Source organism: Ambystoma mexicanum, chromosome 6p (assembly GCF_040938575.1).
Source record: "Ambystoma mexicanum isolate Mex_15411 chromosome 6p, UKY_AmexF1_1, whole genome shotgun sequence".
In the NCBI taxonomy this organism is placed as follows: Eukaryota; Metazoa; Chordata; class Amphibia; order Caudata; family Ambystomatidae; genus Ambystoma; species Ambystoma mexicanum.
The window spans coordinates 1,190,123,712-1,190,146,718 of record NC_090935.1 but is presented as its reverse complement, the minus strand read 5'-3'; the positions used below and the strand labels follow the sequence as shown (position 1 = coordinate 1,190,146,718).

General features: G+C 43.9%; 1 protein-coding gene across 1 annotated transcript in view; it reads left to right on the top strand.

Annotated features, from left to right (window-relative positions):
• TRPM6 (transient receptor potential cation channel subfamily M member 6) overlaps positions 1-22,763 on the top strand; it is a 1,703,532-nt gene extending 1,680,769 nt beyond the window's left edge. Inside the window, exon 39 of the mRNA XM_069625828.1 lies at positions 22,385-22,763. Within this exon, the coding sequence (XP_069481929.1) occupies positions 22,385-22,494 (110 nt within the window). The 3' untranslated portion in view covers positions 22,495-22,763. The remainder of the gene's footprint in view (positions 1-22,384) is intronic.
• Positions 22,764-23,007: the final 244 nt, after the last annotated feature.

Here is a 23,007-nt window from a genome sequence, read left to right as displayed (position 1 = left end):
TATGATGTTAATAAACATTAAAGTGAGTATGCTCGTCCTTTTTGCATAGACTTGCATAATAGCCTGGTACTTAAGGGGTTCAATACGTGTCATTTTTTGTGCAGAAAATAAAACTGTATGGTTGGAGGGCTTCCTGAATGTTTCAATGGCAATTGTCCCGCTGTAGAGGAGACATCACATGTTATTAAGTGTCTCATGAGTATTGTTGTAATATTTCAAATGTGGTATTAGAATGTATGTATAGCATAGGCTGCAAAGAAAGTACAGCGTGGGGTAAATATAAGTGTTTTACCGCTGCAGTACTTTCTTTTTAGCCCCGGCTGTACATTTTCCATGCAAAGGCAACACTGGGTGGCATTTAAAGAAGTTTCCAATGTCACGTTATTGCCTTTAGTGCCATCCTTATAATAATCGTCTTTTCGTGGTAAATATAAGCACATATGTGTAAGCATGTGTGTGTCCGCGCATGCTGCATTGGGTAGGCCCAGCCCGGATTCTCCTCAGAATGAGAACACCTCAGCCCTGCGCATCACCCTAGAAGGCCGCTCTGCCGTGTCTGCCGCACGAGCGCCGAGGGAATCCTTCCAGAAATTACGCCGCGGTTTAGAATAATCAGCCCTTGCCCATCTCGCTGGCACAGTTCAGTAATCACAGCAAGCCTGTCTAATTGCAAGCCGTGCAGGGCCAACCTGCAGCAGTTTAGAACAACACTAAGCTGTCTTTAATCAGCGCTGAGTGCCCATTTTATCTGGGCATTAAAAGCAAGGTCTTGATGAACACTGGAGTCTGGTGCCAAGCTTCTCTCATGGTAAGTAGGCAAATATAATGCCACATAGCTTTATTTCCGCACTATGCCACTACAGAAAGGGGTCAATAAACACCAACATGTGCTTAGCGGCTGAACTTGGCATATGAAGTGTACAATCTCAGACGAGGAATACCGAGATACCGGCGCTAGTTATCCAAATCTCGCTGTCCGCTGAGACTTAATTCACTGGGCCTCATTACAAGTTGGGTGGTAATTCTATTGTATTTCTGCAGAATTACTGCCAAACACGTCTATCGTTGCTGTCAGTTGGTTCCGTGAATTTACCGCTGCATTACGAGTGGTGGTAAGGCAGTACTAATCCAGATTTTTTTAGATTTACTGCGAGCAGTAATTCCACTGTGGTAAATCGCCTTATGTTTTGAGGTAAAGTAGAGGATTTACCTGCAGAGAGGCAATCCAATTTACCTCCAAACTCAGAGTTCTGCAGTGTGGCAAAGTTGGCAGAAATTCATTTACTGCCAAAGAAATGGTGGTAACAGAATAACAGAATTGCTTCTAAAAATTTACCACACATCTAAACTTCAAGTGAGGCACAGTTTCCTCTGATTGTAGTTTTTTCTGTCATTAAAGAAACAGGCTGACTCTAATAGGGCCTCATTACGAGTTTGGAGGTCAATAACTGTCCTTACTGGCATGGAGCAAATACCGCGTCCGTGTAGTAAAGAGCCCGCTAATAGAGGTATGTTGTTAAAATGGACCTTAGCAGCATCATGGAAAGTGCTGACAGCACTACCGGCATCAATTGAAATGGCATTAGCGGTCGGTGACCGTAAATAAGCGGAACCGGAGGTAGAGTCATCGCACAGGAACGGGAAAGAGCATGGCGGCCATCTTAAAAAACACAATCCATTGCCATCCTTAGCACACAGAACCTGGAGCATATTGTTGAGTACATACATCAACCTCCCACAACTATATCATGCCCAAGGCAGTTAAAAAAGGCGCCTCCCGCCAGCACAATGAGCGCTTTAATGAGGATGAACTCACCATGCTGGCTGAGACCCTGGCTGACAATGCCGAGGTGGTATTCACAAACAGCCTCAAGCGGGAGGCAGTGATCAAGAAAAAGGAAATCTGGGAACTTGTCGCCCAAAGAGTCAGCGCGGTAGGCAACACCCCCAGCACAACAGAAGATGTTCGGAAGATATGGGATGACCTGCGCCTGCGAGTCAGGAACATCCTGTCCGCAAACAGGACCCAGGCCATGGCTACTGGTGGAGGACATGGCTCACCAATGAAGCTACGCCGGTGGGAGGAGATCTGTGCCAGCACGATTGGCATAGAGGTCATCGAAGGTGTGGGCGAAATGGAGCGTGACGCCACCTCATCGGCAGAAGGAGGTGAGTGTCCTAAGAAAACACTGCAATGCAAAGTCTGATGATAGTGCACCAATTTGTCTGTCTAAAGAGGCAAGGCATGGCCCAATACATACACATTGCCAGCCTAGTTGTCGTCCGTAGCACAGACACATGCATGCAGCATGGCAATGCCATACCTGACACACAGCACGCCAATATGAAAATGGGATAAGTCACACTGCACGCAGGCCACACCAGATATGCATGTCATATAGCATACGCCACCCCAACATGAGTGACCCCGAAGGATGCCTCCATGATCCACCCATATAGCAAGCAACGTGATCATCAAAACTCCACTGCCTATTCCCCTCTAATGTGTAGATGAGCAATACTACTAATATATGCATGATCCTTGTCAAACCATCACTCATGCCGTCCCTCTCTTGGTCCCCCACAGGCTCAGATCCTGACAGCGAGGCCCGGGACTCATCCCCACAGGTGGAAGAGGGCCAAGGATGAAGGCAACATGCCTTTCACTTCAAAAGCCCCACACAAGCCACGAAGACCAAAACAGCCCAGGATGCCATGTCACTGGTGCCGCCAAGGCCCATCACCACAGTACTCACAACCCCTGTGACACCTGCACAGGAGACAGTCGAAGGGGCACCATCTGCAGAGAACAGCTCTGTTGGGGAGGCGGCAGCTACGGCACCCCTGACAGATGACGACGTGCAGGGACAGGTGTGTGTGCCTGTCGAGGATGACTCCTCTGACATACCTGCTACACCAAGTCAGGTCCCATCCCCCCAGGTCACACCTGTCGACTCCTACCACAACACTACCCCGGAGCAGTCTTGGGGGAAGTCCATTCAAGGGAGCATGAGTCCCATAGAGGACCCAAATGTATTAGGCCATGTCACACATGCACCCTACACCTCCACTGGTGTACAGGCAGAGCTCACTGCCCTGGTGAGACAGTTTGTCGCAGACAGTGCACAAGCAAGGCACGAGGGGCGTGACAACACTGCCTCCCTGAGGCAGGTCATCGTGGATAGCACCAATAGATTGTGCGAGGAGGTGTCTGCCCCGAGGCAGGTCCTCACCCGCATTGTAGATTCAATGGAGGCTGAGCGTCTATCCACTACTATCCAGCTACTATCCAAAAATGTAACATATAAAGGAGTTATTTATACGTACCAGAGCGTCTTGAGTGAAGTAACCCCAAACTCGAGCCGCAAAGCATCAATGGGTACTGAATTTGGCAGATTCATGACAGACCTCAAGAGTTTACCTTCAAATTGTTTTAGCCAAGAGATCTGCTAAGAATTCAAGGCTGCCATGCCATAAAGTATTGGAGGTACCATACTTACTCTGTAAACCTCCAAGAGCCCTTCAATATTATAACCACCTTGATGTACAATATAGTGTTTTACAGCAAGCCATTTTCTCCAGGCTTGGTAATAATCTTTTCCTGATAGCATGTTAAACTGGGATTAGAGGTTACCAGAAAACCCAAATAATTATATTCAGTTACTCTTTCGAGGCGATTGTCATCGATATGCCATATAAACTTCCCCTTGTCTATGCTCTTTTTACTTAAGCATTACATTTTGGGCTTGGTTGTATTAATGACCATACTATTGGCATAAGCATAATCTGCTAAAGCTATATAACTAAGCATAAATAACTGTAAAGGGGTTTTGCCAGTCTGCTCACTGCAATGCATAATGACCCTTTTCAGCCTTACTTGGAATTTGCAACCTAGCATTGTGGTTGTTTATTCCTCACACGGTGTACGCATTTGATTAATAATACCAGTGGGCATTGTGGCCATTGTTGTGTCTCTCTTCTGACCCTTTTTCTTGTTGCCATAGCACAGATCCCCCGCTATTCTTTCTGTGCTTTCAAAAGGTGTTTACTGTAGTTTGGCACTCTATGAAACACCAAAGTAAATTAATAGGTAATCACACTACGATCCACCCCCATCACAAACCTTTCTCCAAACAACAAAAAACAATGACACTAGTACTCCACGTTCGAAATACACCAACAAGAAGCATTCATATAAATGTGTCAGTTAACATGTGCAGAACCACATTTTGACACGTGCAAAAGAATTGCGCCAGAAAGAGATGTGTAAAAAAGCTAAACATGGAGTACAAATGATTTACGTCGATTTAGCAAAATAATGTGCAAAATGCGAGAGGCACAAACTTTCATTGTGACATATTTACAAAAATACTTCACTTCCATAACAACATCAAAAACAAGCCCCATTGTCCAGAAGGTTATCAGGGAGTATTCCCTTGATTACCGCCATGTCTTTTTTTTACATTGCATCCCTAATAGCTCGAGGATGCCGCAAGCATAACCAAGAGACAAGCCGCTATAAATTAAAAATAAGGGACAGATCATGTAGGGCAGATTTCTTTTCTGGATTTATTAATAGTTGTAATTTCAAAAGGACACATTCAGAGCACTGAAATCTGCTTAATCTTAATAGATACATCTCCAGAGGGATAGTGCCTGTTTGATGCCACTCATTTAACTATTATTTCATACCCTCAACTAATCCTATCATGCATACCTCACAGCTTAGATAATGAATTGTTTGTTCTGATGTAAAGTGCCACCTATACGTAATGCCTGAATGCCCATTATTCATAAATCGAAATCCACGTTCCAACATGCAATATAAGTGGCATTAAGCAATAGCCATGTTTATAGCAATGGTGAATGAGCCATGTCTACAGAGAAATCCTCTTTTCCTGTCACCATTACTTTAAAAGATTTATCTTAAGCATCTCAGTTTCGATTCAACCAGCGATATTCCTATTTGCAGCGTAATTCGCCTTTATCATAAGTCTGAAAGTGGCAACTCGCCAATGTGCCTAGTCTTAATGTTTGACCCCAATGGGTGTGAGACTTTTTAAACAGTTGCCATTCATATATATTGACAATGACAAGACGTATTACTAATCTCTCTTGTGGAGTTTTTGAACGGCTTGTACCACCTGCCTTTTATGATTAAGTCTTGAGAGTGGCCCACAATACTAGCGGGTATGCCAAGGGATCCCATTAAGGACTGTTGGATTGCCTGGCAAGAACCGACTACATCTTGCACTTTTCTCATAGAGCCTTCAATGAAAACTTTTAGGCCTTTCCAGCATCTTGTAGGTGCTGATTTTTCCTGTCTGCAGTGGTTGGTCTTCAGTGGATTTTGGATTTACTGCCATCTTTTTACCAGTGTTTCTGACTGTGACTGTGCAGTTGTTTTTTTCAAATTTCTAATGTTTGTTTGCGTGTCTTTTGTCACTGCTATTACCTCTGGGGGGAGTCCTCTGGTCAGTGGTAGCAATTTCGCTATTTTTTGGTGCTTACGAATTCCGATAACACTGTTACAAATCCGGAGGCATCCTTTTAATTTGTTGAGGTGACTAGTAATTCAGATTCTGCATGGGATGTTTTCTCTTATAATTGCCAAACTACTTTAGTTAGGAGGAAATCGGTGGAATCAAGACAACATCTAGATCTGTTTTCCTCCCTTGGGGGAAGAGGGGGTGGGAGGTGGCAGACAGAATACTATTGCAAATAATGCAATGAAGATCTGTATGCACAATACAGTCTTGTTTTCAGTCCACCTTGCACGATGATGGTAGCAGTAAACAACAGTTAAAATTATATGCTTGTACAACTGCAACCTGCATCTGCCAATGCTTCTCGCTAAGCAGTTGTACTGCTGTGGTGTTACTTATGGTGTAATACCAGGCAGCACCCTAAGGGAACATGGGTTTAGGTACTGCCTGATTGGCTCTACTTCTGGCACACCTGTCTGCAAGGCCAGATTACAAATGATTCACAGATATTGATGTTCCAGTGTGATGGAGGAGTGTAGCTTGACCAAATCCCACCAGGATGTAGATGGCAGTCACCAAAACATATTCTCATTCTCCTTAATTTTTTCTTGTTCCTTATATCAGCCCACGACCAATGGAAACAAGAACTCAGATATACCTTCTTGTTGACTCTACCCCCATTACTCGATCTCCAAGGCCAGATGTGTCGTGGTCATCAGGTATTGCTGTTTCAGTGTAGCAGGCTTGTGAGTTTTGATCAAGCCTTTTCTGGATTTATGGATGGCAGCTTCCCAAAATGCCCCATGCTGCTCTGCATTTTCTTGTGTTTTAATGCCAGGCTACACCCAGAAGGGACAAAGGTTCAGACAAACCACCCAGTTGGCCCTACCTCTAGTACTCCTGTTTCCAAGGTCAATTGACCCAACATTAGAGGGTGTTGCTGTGTCAGTGCATGGAGTTGCACGGTCAGACCAAGAGAGAAATGTTAATGAATAGAACATTTAAAGAATTGGAAAATTAGACTTAGAGTCTCATATAGGTATGGTGAGAACAGTAAAAAAAAGTGACATTTTAAATACCTATTATTTTAATATGTCACCTACTTACAGGGGAAAAAACATAGGAAAATGATGGCAAGAGGTACAGAAAATGTACTGCATGAGATTAATAATACAGAGTTGCCCAATTGTTAGAATATAATAATAAATATATGTAGTTAATTAGCCCTAAGCTAATCAATTTCCGTGATCAGAACTATGTTTTCTTGCAAGGTTTAAAAGGGGTACATTTGTCAATTCCACCAAATGAACCAAAATAGAAATGTACTTGTGGCCCTTTTCCCTCTAGTCATTGCAAAACATGTTTGTGTTGGAAAAACTGGATCTGTGCAGAAAGGCGTTGTTTCTGGTCTCTTGACCCTTGTTGATACAACCTAGGTTAAATAAGATAAAGGTGAGTCCTTTTATCTAGCAGGGAAAGAAACCATAGCCCATTCTGTGGGTTAATGCTATCTAAAGGCTGACCGGGTTAAACAACGTTTAGTTAAACACTGAATTGTAGTGCTCAACCTTCTCTGTTTTATCAAATCCATGAAAGACAGCCATTGAAGCTTGCTTGAAAAGGATTACTATTGTTGATGCAAAAGGCAGATGCGGTTATGTTTCAATGACTTCAAACATGAGTCACTGACCATGAACTGGTGGAAAGAATATACAATTGAGTCATGATTAAATTGAAGATTCTTTGCATAGCAGGAACATCTGTGAAAAACATAGTTTGTCATACCCACTTGAGATTAGATAAGCATTGGTCAAATTGTTGTGTACATATGCTAAACATGTTTGTATTTTATCATCTTTTGTAATTGAATGATGAACCAACTGTATTGGGGCAGGCTCAGTTTTTATAAAAGGAGACATGATGTACAGATCAGGTACTTCACTTCTGCACTCGCCATAAATTGGTAGTGGTTTGAACTGAAGTCTGTTCGAGTGTTTTTTATTTGTATGTATATTGTATATTAAATTTGTCCTGCAATCACGAATCCTGTCTAAGATGTTCTATTTTGTTTGAATAATAGCGCTTAGAAGTTTCTCTATGCAGTCCTTGTTATGTACCCCATGCTATAACAATACCATGCAATTTCATTTTGTAATTAGTTGGGATTTTAAAAATTGGAGGTATTTAAAAAGAGCATGTGTTTGTACCATTACTACCACACTTGCAATGAGGGTTCAAGTGTCGATGTTTTTTATTATATTGGGGCGTAGGGGAAAAATGTATCCAACCATGGATTCTAGGTCTTGATTCTCCCCAGTCAGAAAAATTATTTTCTGGCTTATCCTCTGAAATAGAGAAAATTCTTCACCAGTGAGTCGGTTGGGATGCCATACATGACATGGATTCCCCAAGTTGCATAGTCTGCTCTTAGCCCCACAGTAAAGACAAAGATGGTAAAAGGTTTTGAAGTCCAATGGTGAGAAATGAGTGGGAGTCTGTGATTATGGTGACCGAGTAATGGCTTTACGGCAGCCAATACCCTTCCAGGTACCTTAAAGCCTAGTAGTCCTGGACGTTACAACAAAATGCCAACCTGTCCAAGCCACTGGGAGTACCTGCAGAGGATGCATGTTTTTCAAGTAGACACAGTGACTTCTCTCAGTCCTCTAAATGTTTTTCCCAAAGTGGTTTTCTGTCTGGATAACTCTAGGCACCAGACATTTGGTGACGTGAATTGTCAGCTTGGGCAGTGCGCTTACAAAGACTGGCTCAAGTCTTTGGTCTTCTAGGATCCTACTGACTGGTTATGGATCCCTCTTTTCCCTGAAGCCTGCACAGCAACCCAGCTGGGTTGGGTCTCGTTGAAAGGTTTTCATAGCAAGACAGTAAGGTCTAATAGCCATGTCCCATATCACTGTTCCCAAAAACACATTTGGGAATTTACATGTTCAACTCTGGTAACCTGTAAAGGTGCAGCCCCCAAGGTAATCCAGGAAAAGAACACAAAAGTAATCAAAACGGGAGTGTACTGCTTGCAAGAAAAATCAGCTTTCTACTTGCAAATAAGGCTGGGAGAATGACAGACAGCTCTGTGGAATTGAACTGAAAAAAACAACTCAACACGCCCATTCCGAGCTAGAATATTTAAGGCGGAAAACCACAAATTAACATATTGTCTAAAGACAACATTCATTCTAATTCTAAAACTTTAATGATCTTTTGGTCATCAGGCCCTTAAAGAACACTATACATTTAACATTGTGATTTGAGGTTTCCTTTCTCGTGACCTTGAAACTACCACCCCCGAAACTTGACATAATTTAATAGTCATCTTAAAATGTTGTCCTCCCATTGGTTGGCATTCTTCATGGTACAATTGATAAGATATCTCTGCCCCAGTTGGACAGTGACACCTGAGACAGCTTGGGCTGTAGCATCCCACTGAGGCGGACCAATGGTGCAGTGAGTGGAAATAGCTGATGTCAAAACTTTGTTGCATCTCATGGAACACCACAATCCCTTCCCCATGATTGGCCCTTTGGCCTTCTTCCCTTCGCACCTACAATGCCGTCTCGAGACATGTTGCCAACTCTGGATCTGACCTCGTTATCTTCTCACAATAACATGTGTGTGGCCCTGCTCCTGGAAATTAATGTATTCTATTTATTCATTTTACGAAGACACTTCTACCTAAGGACCAAATGTCCTGTTCTCAGTGGGGGTGCTGTGTTCATGTTCTAGGTCTTCCTTTTGGCAATACTGCTGCCTGGGCGGTGCAAAGACCGGAGGGGGGTGTCTGTACTTCTGCTCTCTATGTGGTAGAGGAGAAGCACAGAGGACCCCAGCCAAGATTCTTTATTGTGGTAGCAATGGACGAGCAATCAAGGCCTAGCTTCTCAGGAGGTGATGCATGCTGGTTCTTAAGTACAGTGTAGTCCCCAAGCACCCACAAAGGAATGTCCACACACTGTATTAGTTAAAACACAGTCTTTATATAATTAATATTCAAGGTTATGTGCAATATCACGATAACTCACTTTGTACTCAGTTATCTATAATGGCAAATATACAGTTCTACGTGGTACCACAATTACTATTAGATCTCTTTAAGTGCTTTAACTGTACGGTTAAATGTCACACAAATCAGTTCGTAAAGGAAACCAACAATAGATATAAGAGAAAATCAGTTGGTTAGAACAATTGGCAGAATACTAGCCCCGATACCTAGACACAGTTCTGTGTGGAGATCCCCCCACCTAGGCAACCTGTAGAATAAAAGATATATCACAAGCTCAGTCCATATTTTCTTCACAAGAGACTTTCCAATAGTTCTGCAACCCCAAAGTACCTGGCATTGTAACGTTCCTCGTCGGGGAATCAACGGCCCTTCTTGAGTGCCCTCACTTTAAGGCAGGAGTCACTGGCCGTCAAACGTCTGACGGAGAACAGGGTGAGCTACGACGGTGAAGTGGCAACGTCTTTCCTAGCGGTGCTCATGGATGGGGAAGTGTAAACATCCTGCAAGGAAGAGGCGTGCAGGGCACCTCTGTGTTGATAGTTCAAGACCGCAAAGAGTTTGAAGAACTGTGGCCCAGCAAGGGCGTCGAGTCGTCGGCATCTCTGTGGTCTTTGGGTGGCGGGAAACCCACTGGCAGATGCTCCTTGGCATGTCGACGGCCTGGCCTTCTCTGGTGGGATAAGGCGGGCAGCCGTGCGGACGAGCACGTCCATGAATTCAAAGTTCTTAGGCAACGGGAGCACGGCGGCTCCGGTCGGCGACGGCGGTCGTCGACAGTGGCGGACAACAGTCTGGGCGCTTCTCTTTGGGATTGCACGGCAGTCCTCGTCTCCGATCGGCAGCCTGTCGTAGGTCTGTGTACCAGGGAGCTTTGGCAAAGATCAGCAAAGATCAGCTGGTGAACGATGGTCCCTCGTACCTTGGAGACACAGCAGCTTTCAGATTGATGAAGTAGAGCAGCAGCAAAACTTCTCTTCCAGAAGGGCTTCAAGGTTAAGCTTCAGTTTTACTCCAGTTACTCTTCAGCATCTGAACACGAATTCTAGCAGTGAGAGGCCCCCAGATATACTAGTTGATCTCCCATTCATGCTATGCTAGAGGTCACACTCAGGCAACCAATCGGTCAGAAGGGCATTCATGCAGGCAGTGCATAGTACATTCAGGCCATTCACTTCTCTCCAGGCACTCACAACAAGTTATGTGTATTGGGACAAGTACCCAGCCATTCAACACTCCACACTGCATTCGTACCAGTTTCGGGCAGGGCTGTCTCAGTCATTGTGTCAAACACCAGAAACCAGACATCCACAACAAGAAGTGCACATTGGTCACATACTCCATTTACCCAGGTCCCACCCACAGGGTGTACCCACAACATACAGTCACTGGGAAGGCTCCAGCCAGTCTGGCCTGGACTTCACAACAACAGTATGGAACTTCCACCCAACAGCCAGCCGGGGGAAGGGACATAGTCAGGGCTTCCCAGGACTTTGGGAAAACAAGGTAACAGGCAATAGACAGCAAGAGGCCACAGGGGCCATCTTGTTTTCTATCAGGAATCAACTCATTCCAATGGCAGAGCCTGGATATCCCAAAATGGAGGATACTCGGAGCACCTGTCAAATTCAGCATGGAGCTGCCACCATCCCATACCCTGCTCTGTGGGCCACACACAGGTACCCAAAAACATACACTAGGGGCGCAGGGTTGCACCCACACACATGGGTGCCATAAGGGTATCCCATGGGTCTGTACACTAAACCAAAAACAGAAGAGCTGCACTGCCAGGAGTCCCATATGAACTCTGGGCAGAAAACAATACAGAACACAAATGAAAAAGGACTACAGGACAAGGACAGGGAGGTCCTGTCCCTCCAATGCATTTCCAGCATCACAGGCGGCCTGTTCATATATCTCACAATGGCCTTCACAACCATAATGTATTCATTTGTCTATCATCTGGGAAAGAACCTGCTGTCTCGGGCCTCATTCCAGGCCCCTGAGAACTTTTGCCCTTGCAGTAATTAGCTGAACACTGTTTGGCATCTCTTTCCTTCCTGACCTTGGCAGCTAAGAGCTTTCTGCCCACCAGCAAAATGAAATTCAATGAAATCACCAAAGCTGCACAAATGCGGCCCAGCTCACTGGAATGACCAAATCTGCAGCCTTTAGCAATTATGTATTTTAACATGGCAGTCCTCTTGCTCAATGCAGCAACTAACAGCTACACTTACTAAAACTCAATCTACACAATTGACATGAATCCAAATTACATGACCTTATCTAACAATATGTGTGTGATGAAAAGAATTCAAGGAGATGCTTTTTCATAGGGGGGATGCTGCATAGAGTATACTTGTGTTTTTCTTTGCAGCACCCAGCCTGAACGCTCACTGAAGTGTGGCAAACTACATCTACTCTACATACAATGTCACACCCTGTAAAGCATGTGCCACCTACATGATGCTTTGTTAAAAGAATGTTCTTATCTTATACTTGTGCGCCTCTTCAGGATACTGGACTTGCATCTTTACAAACCAATCCATTGGTAAATCAGGAAGACATTCCCTTTCAGAGGCATCAGGTTTCATACAAAGATCCTTTCATACAGGCTATCAGTTATTCAGGGTCAGATGTTCAGGACAATGTCTTTCATGCAGTCCAGAATCCTATAACGTTACAAGCAGGGGCGTTGCTAGGGGGGGCAAAGGGGTTATAGCCCCTGATCTTTTGGTTGTAGCCCCGGATAGAATCTCAGGAGCTACAGCCAAAAGACTAGCTAGCCCCCAGTCCCAACAGTTCTGACATCAGCTTAGCCCCGGGTCTTTTCCAGACCTAGCAACTCCCCTGGTTACAAGTTAGTGACCGAACATCAGGCCTTTATAACACACTCCAAGCTAATACAAAGGTTTAAAGACAACATCAAATACAACCCTATAACCTTGCTTCTCATAGTAAATTACCCTCCCCTAATTCAATTATTCAGGAGGCTGAGTCACTGGAAGGGGCTCCCATTGCAGTTAAGGTGGCGCCGGAAGGCTGAAGAATGCCTAGGCACCTCACTCTCCCTTCTACCCCTCTCTGCTCTGATCTCAAAGGTCTTGTGACTAGCTTGGGAACACAAAGGGGGTCCATTGACTATAAAATAAACCAAGGTTGTCTGTTTTCAAAAGAAAAGAAAATACTAGGGGACCAATGGTCAAAAATTAATTGTGATTTTAATACATAAAACGTGAAACAAACTGGTAGACACATTTCACAACAAAGACAGAACTTTGCAAAAAAAAAGAATGAAACAAATGTGAAAAAATATAACATGTACAGTATAACCCAATAAGAACAACAAATGGTTGTATACAGTGTGCACCAACGTGTCAAGATATAGATCACGAAGCATGTGAAGCCTAACATTTATTCCAAAATAAATGTAAAACCTCACGACGAAAGCAAATAATGTCTCTAAATGAAGAAATAAAAAAATAAGTAAGGAAAAACTGTCCACCCATATAGAGGGGTTTTGGTTATATCGGCCTATATTGTGTATGGCAGGCCGACCTTCTTTAGGAGAGAAACACGTGTAGCTATGCAAAATCTTTCTGGTAAATTGTGATGGAGGTCAAGATTTGTGGTCTTCAATGTTCAAAAGGGTCCCAAATGGGTACTATGTCTAAATGAACCAGCAGTCTCTATCCATAGTGTTTCACTTCACTGATTTGGAGGAAGTCTGGTGTAATCAGGGACAAAAGCAGGAATGAAATGTAATTCTTTTTTTCTGTGCTGATCTGAAGTTTAGTCTGCTAACTGGCGTAAAGACAAGCTGTTGCCTGTGAGTCTCAATTTTGCCCGCTGGCCAGCATAGACCATGAAGGCTGCTTGTACTGCCCACTAGGCACAGAATTTAGATATTAGAGTTGTAGCATATATCAAAGGTTGCCCAAAGTAATGAACGTGACTAACTTGGGAACTTGTGTGTATGGTGCCCCTTCTCTGCTCAACTTTGTTTCTCTGTCCGATCAGGTGGTGGTGTCATCTATATTTCATAGGGGGGATGCTGCATAGAGTCTCTCACTAGAGATTATGTTGGTTGCAGGGCTTCCTGTGCTCTGGTGGCTGCAGTGGGGCCATGGATGTGTGCTGGCTGTGATTGGTACTCCTGTATCACAGAACATGGCTCCAGTTAAAGGGGAGCAGTTTCCAAAGCAATTCGGAGAGAGCAAGGCATTACGCCATCCTGCTCCATCCAATATGACATTGCAGCAGTTTGCTCCAGCGAAAACTAGAAATGCAGTAAAGTTGGAGGAGAATTTGAATCTGGCTTGTGTCCGGAAGCATATTCCTCCATTGGCAGATGGTGCCTCCTGAATGCATTTGCTGGGTCAGGGAGACCATAAGCCCAGAGATGTGGAACGTGTGGGCTATGACAAGAGATCCATCCTCCTGGCCTTGGACGCACATGCTCATACATTTTTCACTGTCCACATGTCACTTTCATTGATGACTTCTTCTCTGAAAATCATGGGATTTGTAGGGACATCTCACATCTCACCACTTGAATTCCTGAAGCTACTTGTTCGCAGCCTTCCCTCAGGATCCCCAGGAGACCCATGCGCTCCTGATCTCCTAAAAGATATTCTGTCCTCAACCTGTGCAGGCAGCATCACAAGATCTATAATTGACTCTTGCCTCACATCAGGTACATTCCCAAAAGCTTTCAAGATATTCCACATCAATCCCCTGCTCAAAAGCCCCTCCCTTGGCCCCCTCCTACTGGCCAAATATGTACCTATCTCTAACAACTGTTTCATAGCCAAACAAATTGACTGAACAGCCTACTCCCAGCTTTGCCTTTTCACCAAATTCAACCTCCTCTTCGACCCCAACAGTCCAGCTTCAGACCCCTACAAGGAACCGCAGATTCAGAAGGCTGTGCCGTGCTTATCCTCCTCGACCTCTCAACGGCCTTTGACACTATCGACCACTGCACCCCCATGTCTCGGCATCAAGAATACAGCATTGATGTGGATATCCTCCTTCCTCACCAACCGATCACAAATTACTCACGTACTGCCTTTCTCCACGACCCCTCACTTTGTGCCTCCCTATCCCCCCTGCACTTTAACCTCTACCTGAACCCCCTCCCTTCTCTCATTTGCTCACATGGCCTATCCTACTACAACTGTGCAGATGATACTCAGATCATTAAGACCCCCTCAAACTCCCTTCCCCCGACCACACCTCATGCCTCACAGAAATTGACCATTAGACGACAGCCAACTACCTTCTCCTCAACACCAGAAAAACCAAAATCATGATCTGTGGGAAAACTGCCCTCTTCGCCCAACCATCTTTGTGGCCGTTCTCTCTAGGCACTCCTTGCGCTACATTCAACTCAGTAAAAAACCTGGGATATACCATGGACGCAGATCTGACACTTTCACACCACATCAACTCTGTTTCTAAATCGTGCTATCTACACCTTCACATTCTCCGACACATCTTCCCCTACCGATCCTACCCTCACAGAGTCATAGCAATCATGACTTTCGTCCTCTCCCACCTAGACTAAACTAACTCTCTATACCTGGGCTCCCCTGCATCTCAACTCAGAAAACTCCAAAGGGTCTCAAAAACTGCAACTAGGCTCCGTGTGGCCCTTGGTCCCAGAGAACACATCACACCCACCCTCTGTGTCCTCCACTGGCTCCTTGACAGGTAACAGTCCACTTTCTAAGCCATGTGCATCACTCACTATGTTCTGCACAAGACAGACCCAGAATACCTACAACACAAGCTCACCCCTTACAGACCTAATATAAACCTGAGATAAAGCACTTCACTCCTCCTTGTCATCCCTCCCTTCAAATTGACTAGAATAGGGGGATCCTCCTTTTCTTTTCAAGCACCCCCAATTTGAAATGCGATTCCCCCTAGCATCCGTTGCTTAGAGGATCACCCTGCCTTCCAGACGGCCCTCAAGACCTGGCTCCTCCCCCTGTGTTCTGACGAACTCATACCTCTGGCTATTTTAACCCCCTGCCAGATATGTTGAGGCAACAACGAGTCCCTCAAAGAATGTGCTGAGCAATGCAGACAAAGGACTCCAGCAAACCACAGGACTGGCCCAGCGCGATGCCAATGAAAAAAGCACTCAGCCAGTACTCACGGGTACGTATCACTGTCCATGTCAATGGAAGCTAGCAAAAGGCACGGCCACCCACCTGCATGCACCTGCAATCATATGTTACTTGAAGACGCATCGCACAACACCTCTGCCATTAGAATGCAGCTAAATCCCATGGCAAACATTTGGTCTAGCTGGACACATAATCAATCTCCTAGACTTGCATCCTCTCCCGACAATCTCACAGCACCCATCCACAGGCTAGCATGACATGGGTTGCTAGCAGGGACTTGGCCACCCCTACCTTCGTATTGGCTAAATTCACATACACATTCTAATGGGATTTAATTAAACTTTTTATTTAAGCACAGGTCTACAGGGATTTCACGGAGGAGAATCGAGGATTGACAGTATATCAACTTGAAACATTGTATCATGTACGGGTCTCTGGGGCCTGGCAATGACTTCTCTGACACTGCATGTTGAACTGTGACAGAATCAGAACAAATGCTGTTTATGTGGGGTGAATGAAATTGACTCTCATGGAAGGGAAATGTGTATTTTTCCTTGCAGGGAAGTTGACTTTCTCTAGAGAGATCTTCAGGCTCTCTCTATTGGGAAGAATCATGGTTATTGTGGCTTCCCTGGGTTCAACCACTAGCATTCTGGGAAGGGTCAGGACTATACAGACAGTCCTGTTTTGGCCTAATGGAGCAGAGGGAAAGGTCAAATCTACTTCGACTCTCCTGGGCTAGGATGCTGTGATTGTCCCCAACACATTGATGGGGACCAATAGAGACTAATGAGTAGACCCTCCCCATTCCGCCCATGGACTCAACATCCAGTGGCTCAGGATGGCATCTGCCCCTATGAGTTGCCCCTTTGGCGGTGCCTAGAACTTCACAGTGGGCTTCATCACTGCCCAATATGTATTATTTTATATGGTGAGTTAGAGACTACCTCCAAGGCTAAACATCGCTTTATCTTATTAATGGCGAGAAAGCTGGTAATGTACTGTCTTTGATGTCCTGTGAAAGGGATAACGGTAAGGTTATCAAGGAAGTGTATAGTAAGGATGGCTTCCTGGTCAGTTCAGAATTTCTATAAAGACTTACATAAAGACTTCTATAAAGACATGATTTGGGATGAAGCCTATGGATGAAGATATGTTGCCAACCTTGACAACTGCCTCTTTCTCATTGTTGGGAGATATCCCTATTGAAGAGGTTACAGAGGCTCTTGCACACAAGGCTGCATCTGATGAGAAGATACCCAAGGAGGTTCAGCAAGTATTTTGGCAATTTAGCCTGCCCACGTATTACTGCATTTTGTCCGACGGAATGGTTAAATCCCAGCTTTGGGTTAAGAATCACATCTTATCTTCGATGGAAAAGGAAATTCCATTGAAATTGTTCTTCATATTCGCTAATCTCCTTATTACTGGAAACAGCACATTACATGGTAAAATCTTTGCTATTCGGCCAGGTCGCTGAATCTAGAACATTGTTGGGTCCAAACAACACGGGTTTCTGCCAGGCTTGGATACAAATGAAAACACAAGACTTCCTCTGAAATTGGTCTATTGGCATTCTGTAGTGGCTCCCAACTGACTCTGTTTTTTCCTAATGTTGAAAAAGCTTTTCATTGGGGTGGCTGGGAGTACCTTTGGTTTGTCATGTCTGAATGATAATGCCCGATTAGCTTGCTACCTGCCGTGCAATGTTTAAAACATGGGCAAAATCAATTGTCAGTGGTCTTGTGTCTGCTCTGTTTTCAATTGAGAGTGGAACTCAGCACAACTGCTGCTTATCACTGTTATTATTTGCTGTACATATTGTCCCTCTCATTAGAGCTCTAACCCTCACTCTTGATATCAATCATTTTAATTTGATTGGCAGATGCGTAACCAAAATGGTACTCGTTTATAGTCGTATCGTAAAACAGGCACAGACATGTTGTGATATCGCTGGGTAGAAGCTGAATGAAGATAACATCACTAACATGTTCTAGAATTTTACTCATCAGCATTCTCCCATGAAAGGAATGCACATTGGTTATATACTTGGGAGTCTTGATTCTACATGATACCGAGCATCTGGTTTCAGATCATTTTAATAGTGTTATATATGCAGTTGATCTCCAGACTTTTTGCTGGCACCCAGGATAAAGACTGCATGGGTTTTAAGATCCATTTCCACGCCCTGGTGACAGGCACATTTAATCTAACCACCACACTAAATTTCTCCTAATTGATGGTGTTGCTGCTAATAATTTCTCTTAACCTTCAGTGGCTTCGTCGCAGGCTCAGAATAATGCCTAAATGAGCTTAAGACAGAGGTGATCCTATGGAACCACCGCTATACAGGAAAGTAGGTCCCCTTGAACATGTTGCTTTGTCCGACTAGGAGACACTTCCTTCTCTAGTAAGGATGAAAGGCTAGACTGTCTGTGAAACAGCCCGTTGTAATATATGGTTGGACAGGGCACTGACGAACACAACTAGAGGTGCCATTGGTTAATGTCTGGGGATCTGAGGAGAGGTGGAAGGGTGGAATTGCAAACTGATAATGATGGTCTGGGATCTGGAATCACAAATAGATGGCCACGTTTGGAAAATTGGGATATGGATACTTGCTTCTTCCAAAACAGCAATTTCAGGAAATCACCCAATGTAGTCATTGGAATTGTGTTCTGCAATATCTATGTACACCCTTAAGTGTTGCTAAACAAACATGTTTGGCCACTGTCTTACAATCCATCACTAGACTCTCCTAAAGCCTTCCCAGTAATATACAACGTTCTTTTTCAATTGCACTTCCATCACTGTACTCTTCCTAAGCATGAATCCCTTCCAATAATACTTGCCACTGAGACATGTCCTTTAAAAGAGATTTCTTCAGAGGAGTGGTACGCTGAGGAATATATGAATATTAGACGAAGTAGCCTTGTCTTGTTCTATCCAAGAAACAGATGTCTAAAATACAAGCACTAGAAGCCTGGAGAAAAAACCAATGCAGCCTCTGTCTAGGCTGCCACTGTCTTCACTTCTCTTTGGCTTTATTTTGGTTAAGTGTCAATTTACCACACTAATTACATGGACAGAAAACTTCAGAACAGAAGCACATGTTTAAATACATTAAAATAAAGGATAGCTGCAAACATGGTTTCCTAAAAACACATCCCATTAGAAACAGCAGGAAGGAACAACCTTACAAGATTAGGTTTGATAATATAATGCTTCCCAGCGTGGCAACAAGCAGTACACAAGAACTTCATTTAATTACGAAGTTTCTTGAAGGATCAGCTATTTTATGATTTGAAAAGCATCTAAAACTATCTCTCCCAAGTCTCAGATACTAGTTCATCATATGGGCATGTGTGGGTATATTAATGCCGGTCTGTAACAGGTAAAATAGGTGCAACTAAAAACCAAGACAATTGTTTTTTTTCTCAACGGACAAAAAAGGCAAAATGCTAGGAATCCTCAGCTGTATTAGAATCACAATGACTACTGGTGTGTATTGTCTCACTTTACATTCAGCCACTACACCATTTATCGGGCAGCATATTATTCCTGAATTTAAAAAGCAGAGTGGGAATCCATGTTCTTTAACCACAATAAATAAGGTGCATGAAAAGCAATACATTGCATCGATAAAGAAAGGACTTTGCCAGTGCACCTGACTCTCTTTGTGATTCCTGCAAGTATAAACAGGGCATTTAAGTAGTCATTTAGGGACTCATTCACAGAAGCGTTTTATAATGGCAACCCCACACTAGAAAACTCTCTGTGAATCGGGCCCTTAGTCTTAAGGTCAAGGGATTCTGAGCTACAATATCAATAGCCCGGGCCCAAGCACTCCAAGTAGAGATTAAAATATCTTAGCCACTAAGCTTGATTCCCATCATTGATACTAAAAAGATCCCCAGAATATGCCTCTAAAGTGTGGCAGCAGGTTTTGTCCAGATGGAACATCAAAGAGGTAGAGGTTCCTGGCCTGCTTAGTCAGCAAGATCGCCCACACCAGTCTCTGCATGAAGGGCAGTTATCGGGGTAGCCTGCCGGAGGCATTACAGTTTCCTTAAGAATACATTCTCTCACCTAGTGTGTCTAAAGTGATGTAACCCCAAACTCGTGTTCCATGTGCAATTATTTCTACAGTGTTGGGCCCAGTGTGCCATCAATAGGTCGGTAGCCCATAGACCTAGCAAAACAAATCTGGGCTGTGTATTAGCTTGATACTAGTGCTCTGTAGTTTGGCATGTTTAGTCCACCAAAGTTCATCAGAAAATGGACACCTCAATAATTATGGCTGTCAACCATCTGAAAAGACGTCCTTTCATCGATGTGGGTGTTCGAGAATAGCAACCAAATTAAAGGAGATGGGGGGCTTGGGGAGGAACCCCACAAAAACAAACCAAAAAAGATTCAATTAGTTTTTCACATGGAACCAACCATCTATATTTGAACTCCATTGCATATTATGATTTTCAGTTATCTGTGTCGCTGGACCACCATAATAATCCTAGATTTGGGGATATCAATAGCTGCCTCTGTCTTCTCCTACAGGGGCGGCATAGTTGGCGTTTCGGATTAGAGGAATGTGGCTGGTGCTTCAGATTCGCTGAAGTAGGACCTCCCACACCACATGCCCTACCTGGGGGAACAAATGTGGGGAGGGTATCTTGCTGAAAGGTCCCCAGCTGTGTCCCTTTAAAATGGTTTTAATCTTTTCTTGATATTCTCAGAAAGTCTGTCTTGACCTGTTTTTATCTTCTTCTGTTCAGATTGGTGTGGAGTCCCTCGGGGCTCCTCCCTGTCCTCCTTGTTGTTCAACATGTATATCCTCTCTCTTCTGTCCATCATTGCCAAGTATGAATGTTGATGACATTCCTACACTTAAGGTACACAAGTTTATTTTCAAATCAGAGGATATATAGAAGACTTCCACATCCTTACGTGCTGTATGGATAATTTAGAACTCCGGATGCTGTTGGGTGGTCTTCAGCTAAATCCTAATTAGACCAGTGTCATCCTTTCTGGCCCCAGACACAGGCACACGAATCTGGACCTTCTTCCCAACCCCCCCCTTTTATTGTTTGCCCTTAGCATTATACATGCAAATAAAGTGAACGTCCTGGCCGTTATCTGGCAAGCGTACTTATGCCTCCACAAATCAGGGAAGCAGTCAACACTGTTTTGAATGTGCTCTGGTTGCTTTGCCTGTCCCTCCATTTTCTACATAAGGAGGACACATGTTGTTTGGATGTAGACACCAAGAAAAATGGTGAGCGATATTTTCCTTGGAAGTTTCCTTATATTTGTTTGGGAAGCTCAGCACAGACCCCCCCCCCCACATTTCGCTTTTAAATGAATGTAATTCCCATATCAATATAGCTTCAACATTCATTTAGTGTGATTTATGTTGACGAGGCCCCAGATTGACCAGGCCATCCAGGTGTTACCCATCCAGTTCTTTATTTTGTCTTTGTATTCTGGCACTTGTAGGCCTGTATTTATAAATCACAAACCAAATGCTTTAGTCCCAGCCCCAGAATGCAAAGAAAATAATCATGGCTATAATAGAAGTCTCTGGCACTAGTAAATTAACTACATGTTTTTTTTAAAAGGTGTCCCTGCTTTATCATTTATAAAGAGTTGTGTCTGCCTCACGACTATGTTATTAATTGAATTCCCATAATGTATAAAATGTGAAAACTCAAGTACATGTTGAAAAGTTTGCTAGGGCAGCGCTTTTTCAACCAACCAGAAAGGCTGCATGCTTATTTTTGTAAATGTTTTGAATTCCTTTTAAATTTAAAGTGCATGCACTCCCTGTTGCTTTTGCTGTGACAAATCACTGCTCTGCTCCTTTGTTCTTTTGGTTGCAAAATTCCCTCTATCAACTTGTAAAAACTGTGCTCAGACAGTCAATCTTTGCTGGGAGAAAGAGAAAAGGGACCAGAGTTACGAATGGAATGCTAAGAGTATTCGTGCAATCAGAGTGTGCCTGGCAGTGCCATATTATAGTCAGGCAAAGCTGCACTAGGAGATGCTCAACAGGAGGAAAACAGTGAACCAAACTGCTGCTGCATCCTTACTGCAGAATGATTTTGTCCAAGTGTAATAACTGTCACCTTTTAACCAGAACTAAAAAAACGACCAGGCAACACGCAGTTGTGTAGAGATGTTTAGGCTAATGTATATTATGCTGTCCAAAACTTTAGTACATAATAGGCCCCTTCCTATGGCAGTTGGATTATATCATGCACCTAATAAAAAGATTACCCTTTTAAGCCCCCTTTATGCCTTTTGTATCTTTTTTGTTTTTTAAAAATCTTTCTACAATGTGAGATAGATTGGCAGTTCTGGGTGGGTAATCGCCTGTGTCAAAGTCAATTAGCACTTTGTCAACATGTGCATAGGTTACAGGTGTGCAAACCAAAGTAGATTGCTACCCTAAACTTCCCGGCTATATTGTATGCTTTTCCATTGATATTTTTAAGTGTGCTCTGCTAACATATTTACTTTAACAAGCCTACATTCTAAATGATGCATCAGTCACTTGCGTGGTGAAAACAGTACTGGGAAAGAGGTGAATGGCTATTGAAGCTAAAGTGTTTGCCGTTGGGATGAAAGAACCGTTAAGCGACTGATGAGTTGTAAGCTGAGGAGGTGGTGTTGCAACTCTCATGAATACAATGAGGATAGGGGCCGACAGAGAAGATTCTTGAGCTGCCTCCCTTGCTCTTTTGCAGATCTGAAGCGGAATGATTACACACCCGGGAAGATCAGCGCCGCCTGGGACGCCGTGGAGCCCGGGGGCAGCGTGGACGACGAGCCCCTGGAATATGACACGCGACTGTAACCATGGATTCAAGGGCATTATCCCTAGCTGCTGAAGAAGGGTGCACAAGGTCTCGTTTGAAATAACTCTGCTGGCCTTTTCTAAATACCGCATAGACTTTTTACAACTTTGTCTTATAAAAAAAAGAAATCTTGCTGCCCTTGGAGTTTTTCTTTCCCCGAAGATGGGCAGAAACAGGTGCAAATGTGAAACCATCGGAAACTGCAACTTTTCATGCGTATCATGTCTACTGTTTCGTAATCTGGCCAACATTAAACTAAGTACCACAGTACTTTAAGTGACACATGCATGCATTGCGTCTCTCTTTTATGGTTACAATTAATGCATGAGACAGTTCTTTAAATGGGATTCCAGGGCACCTCCTTTTGAAAGGCCTGACGCGTGGACATCATGACGCAGTTTAGGCCTACGGCGGCTCTCGCACAAGGCAAGGCCGAATGTAATAGAGCACAGTGTGCTGCAGCATCAGAAGTAAGGTCTAACCCCGAGCCCTTGAAAGAGTCAGCACTTCTA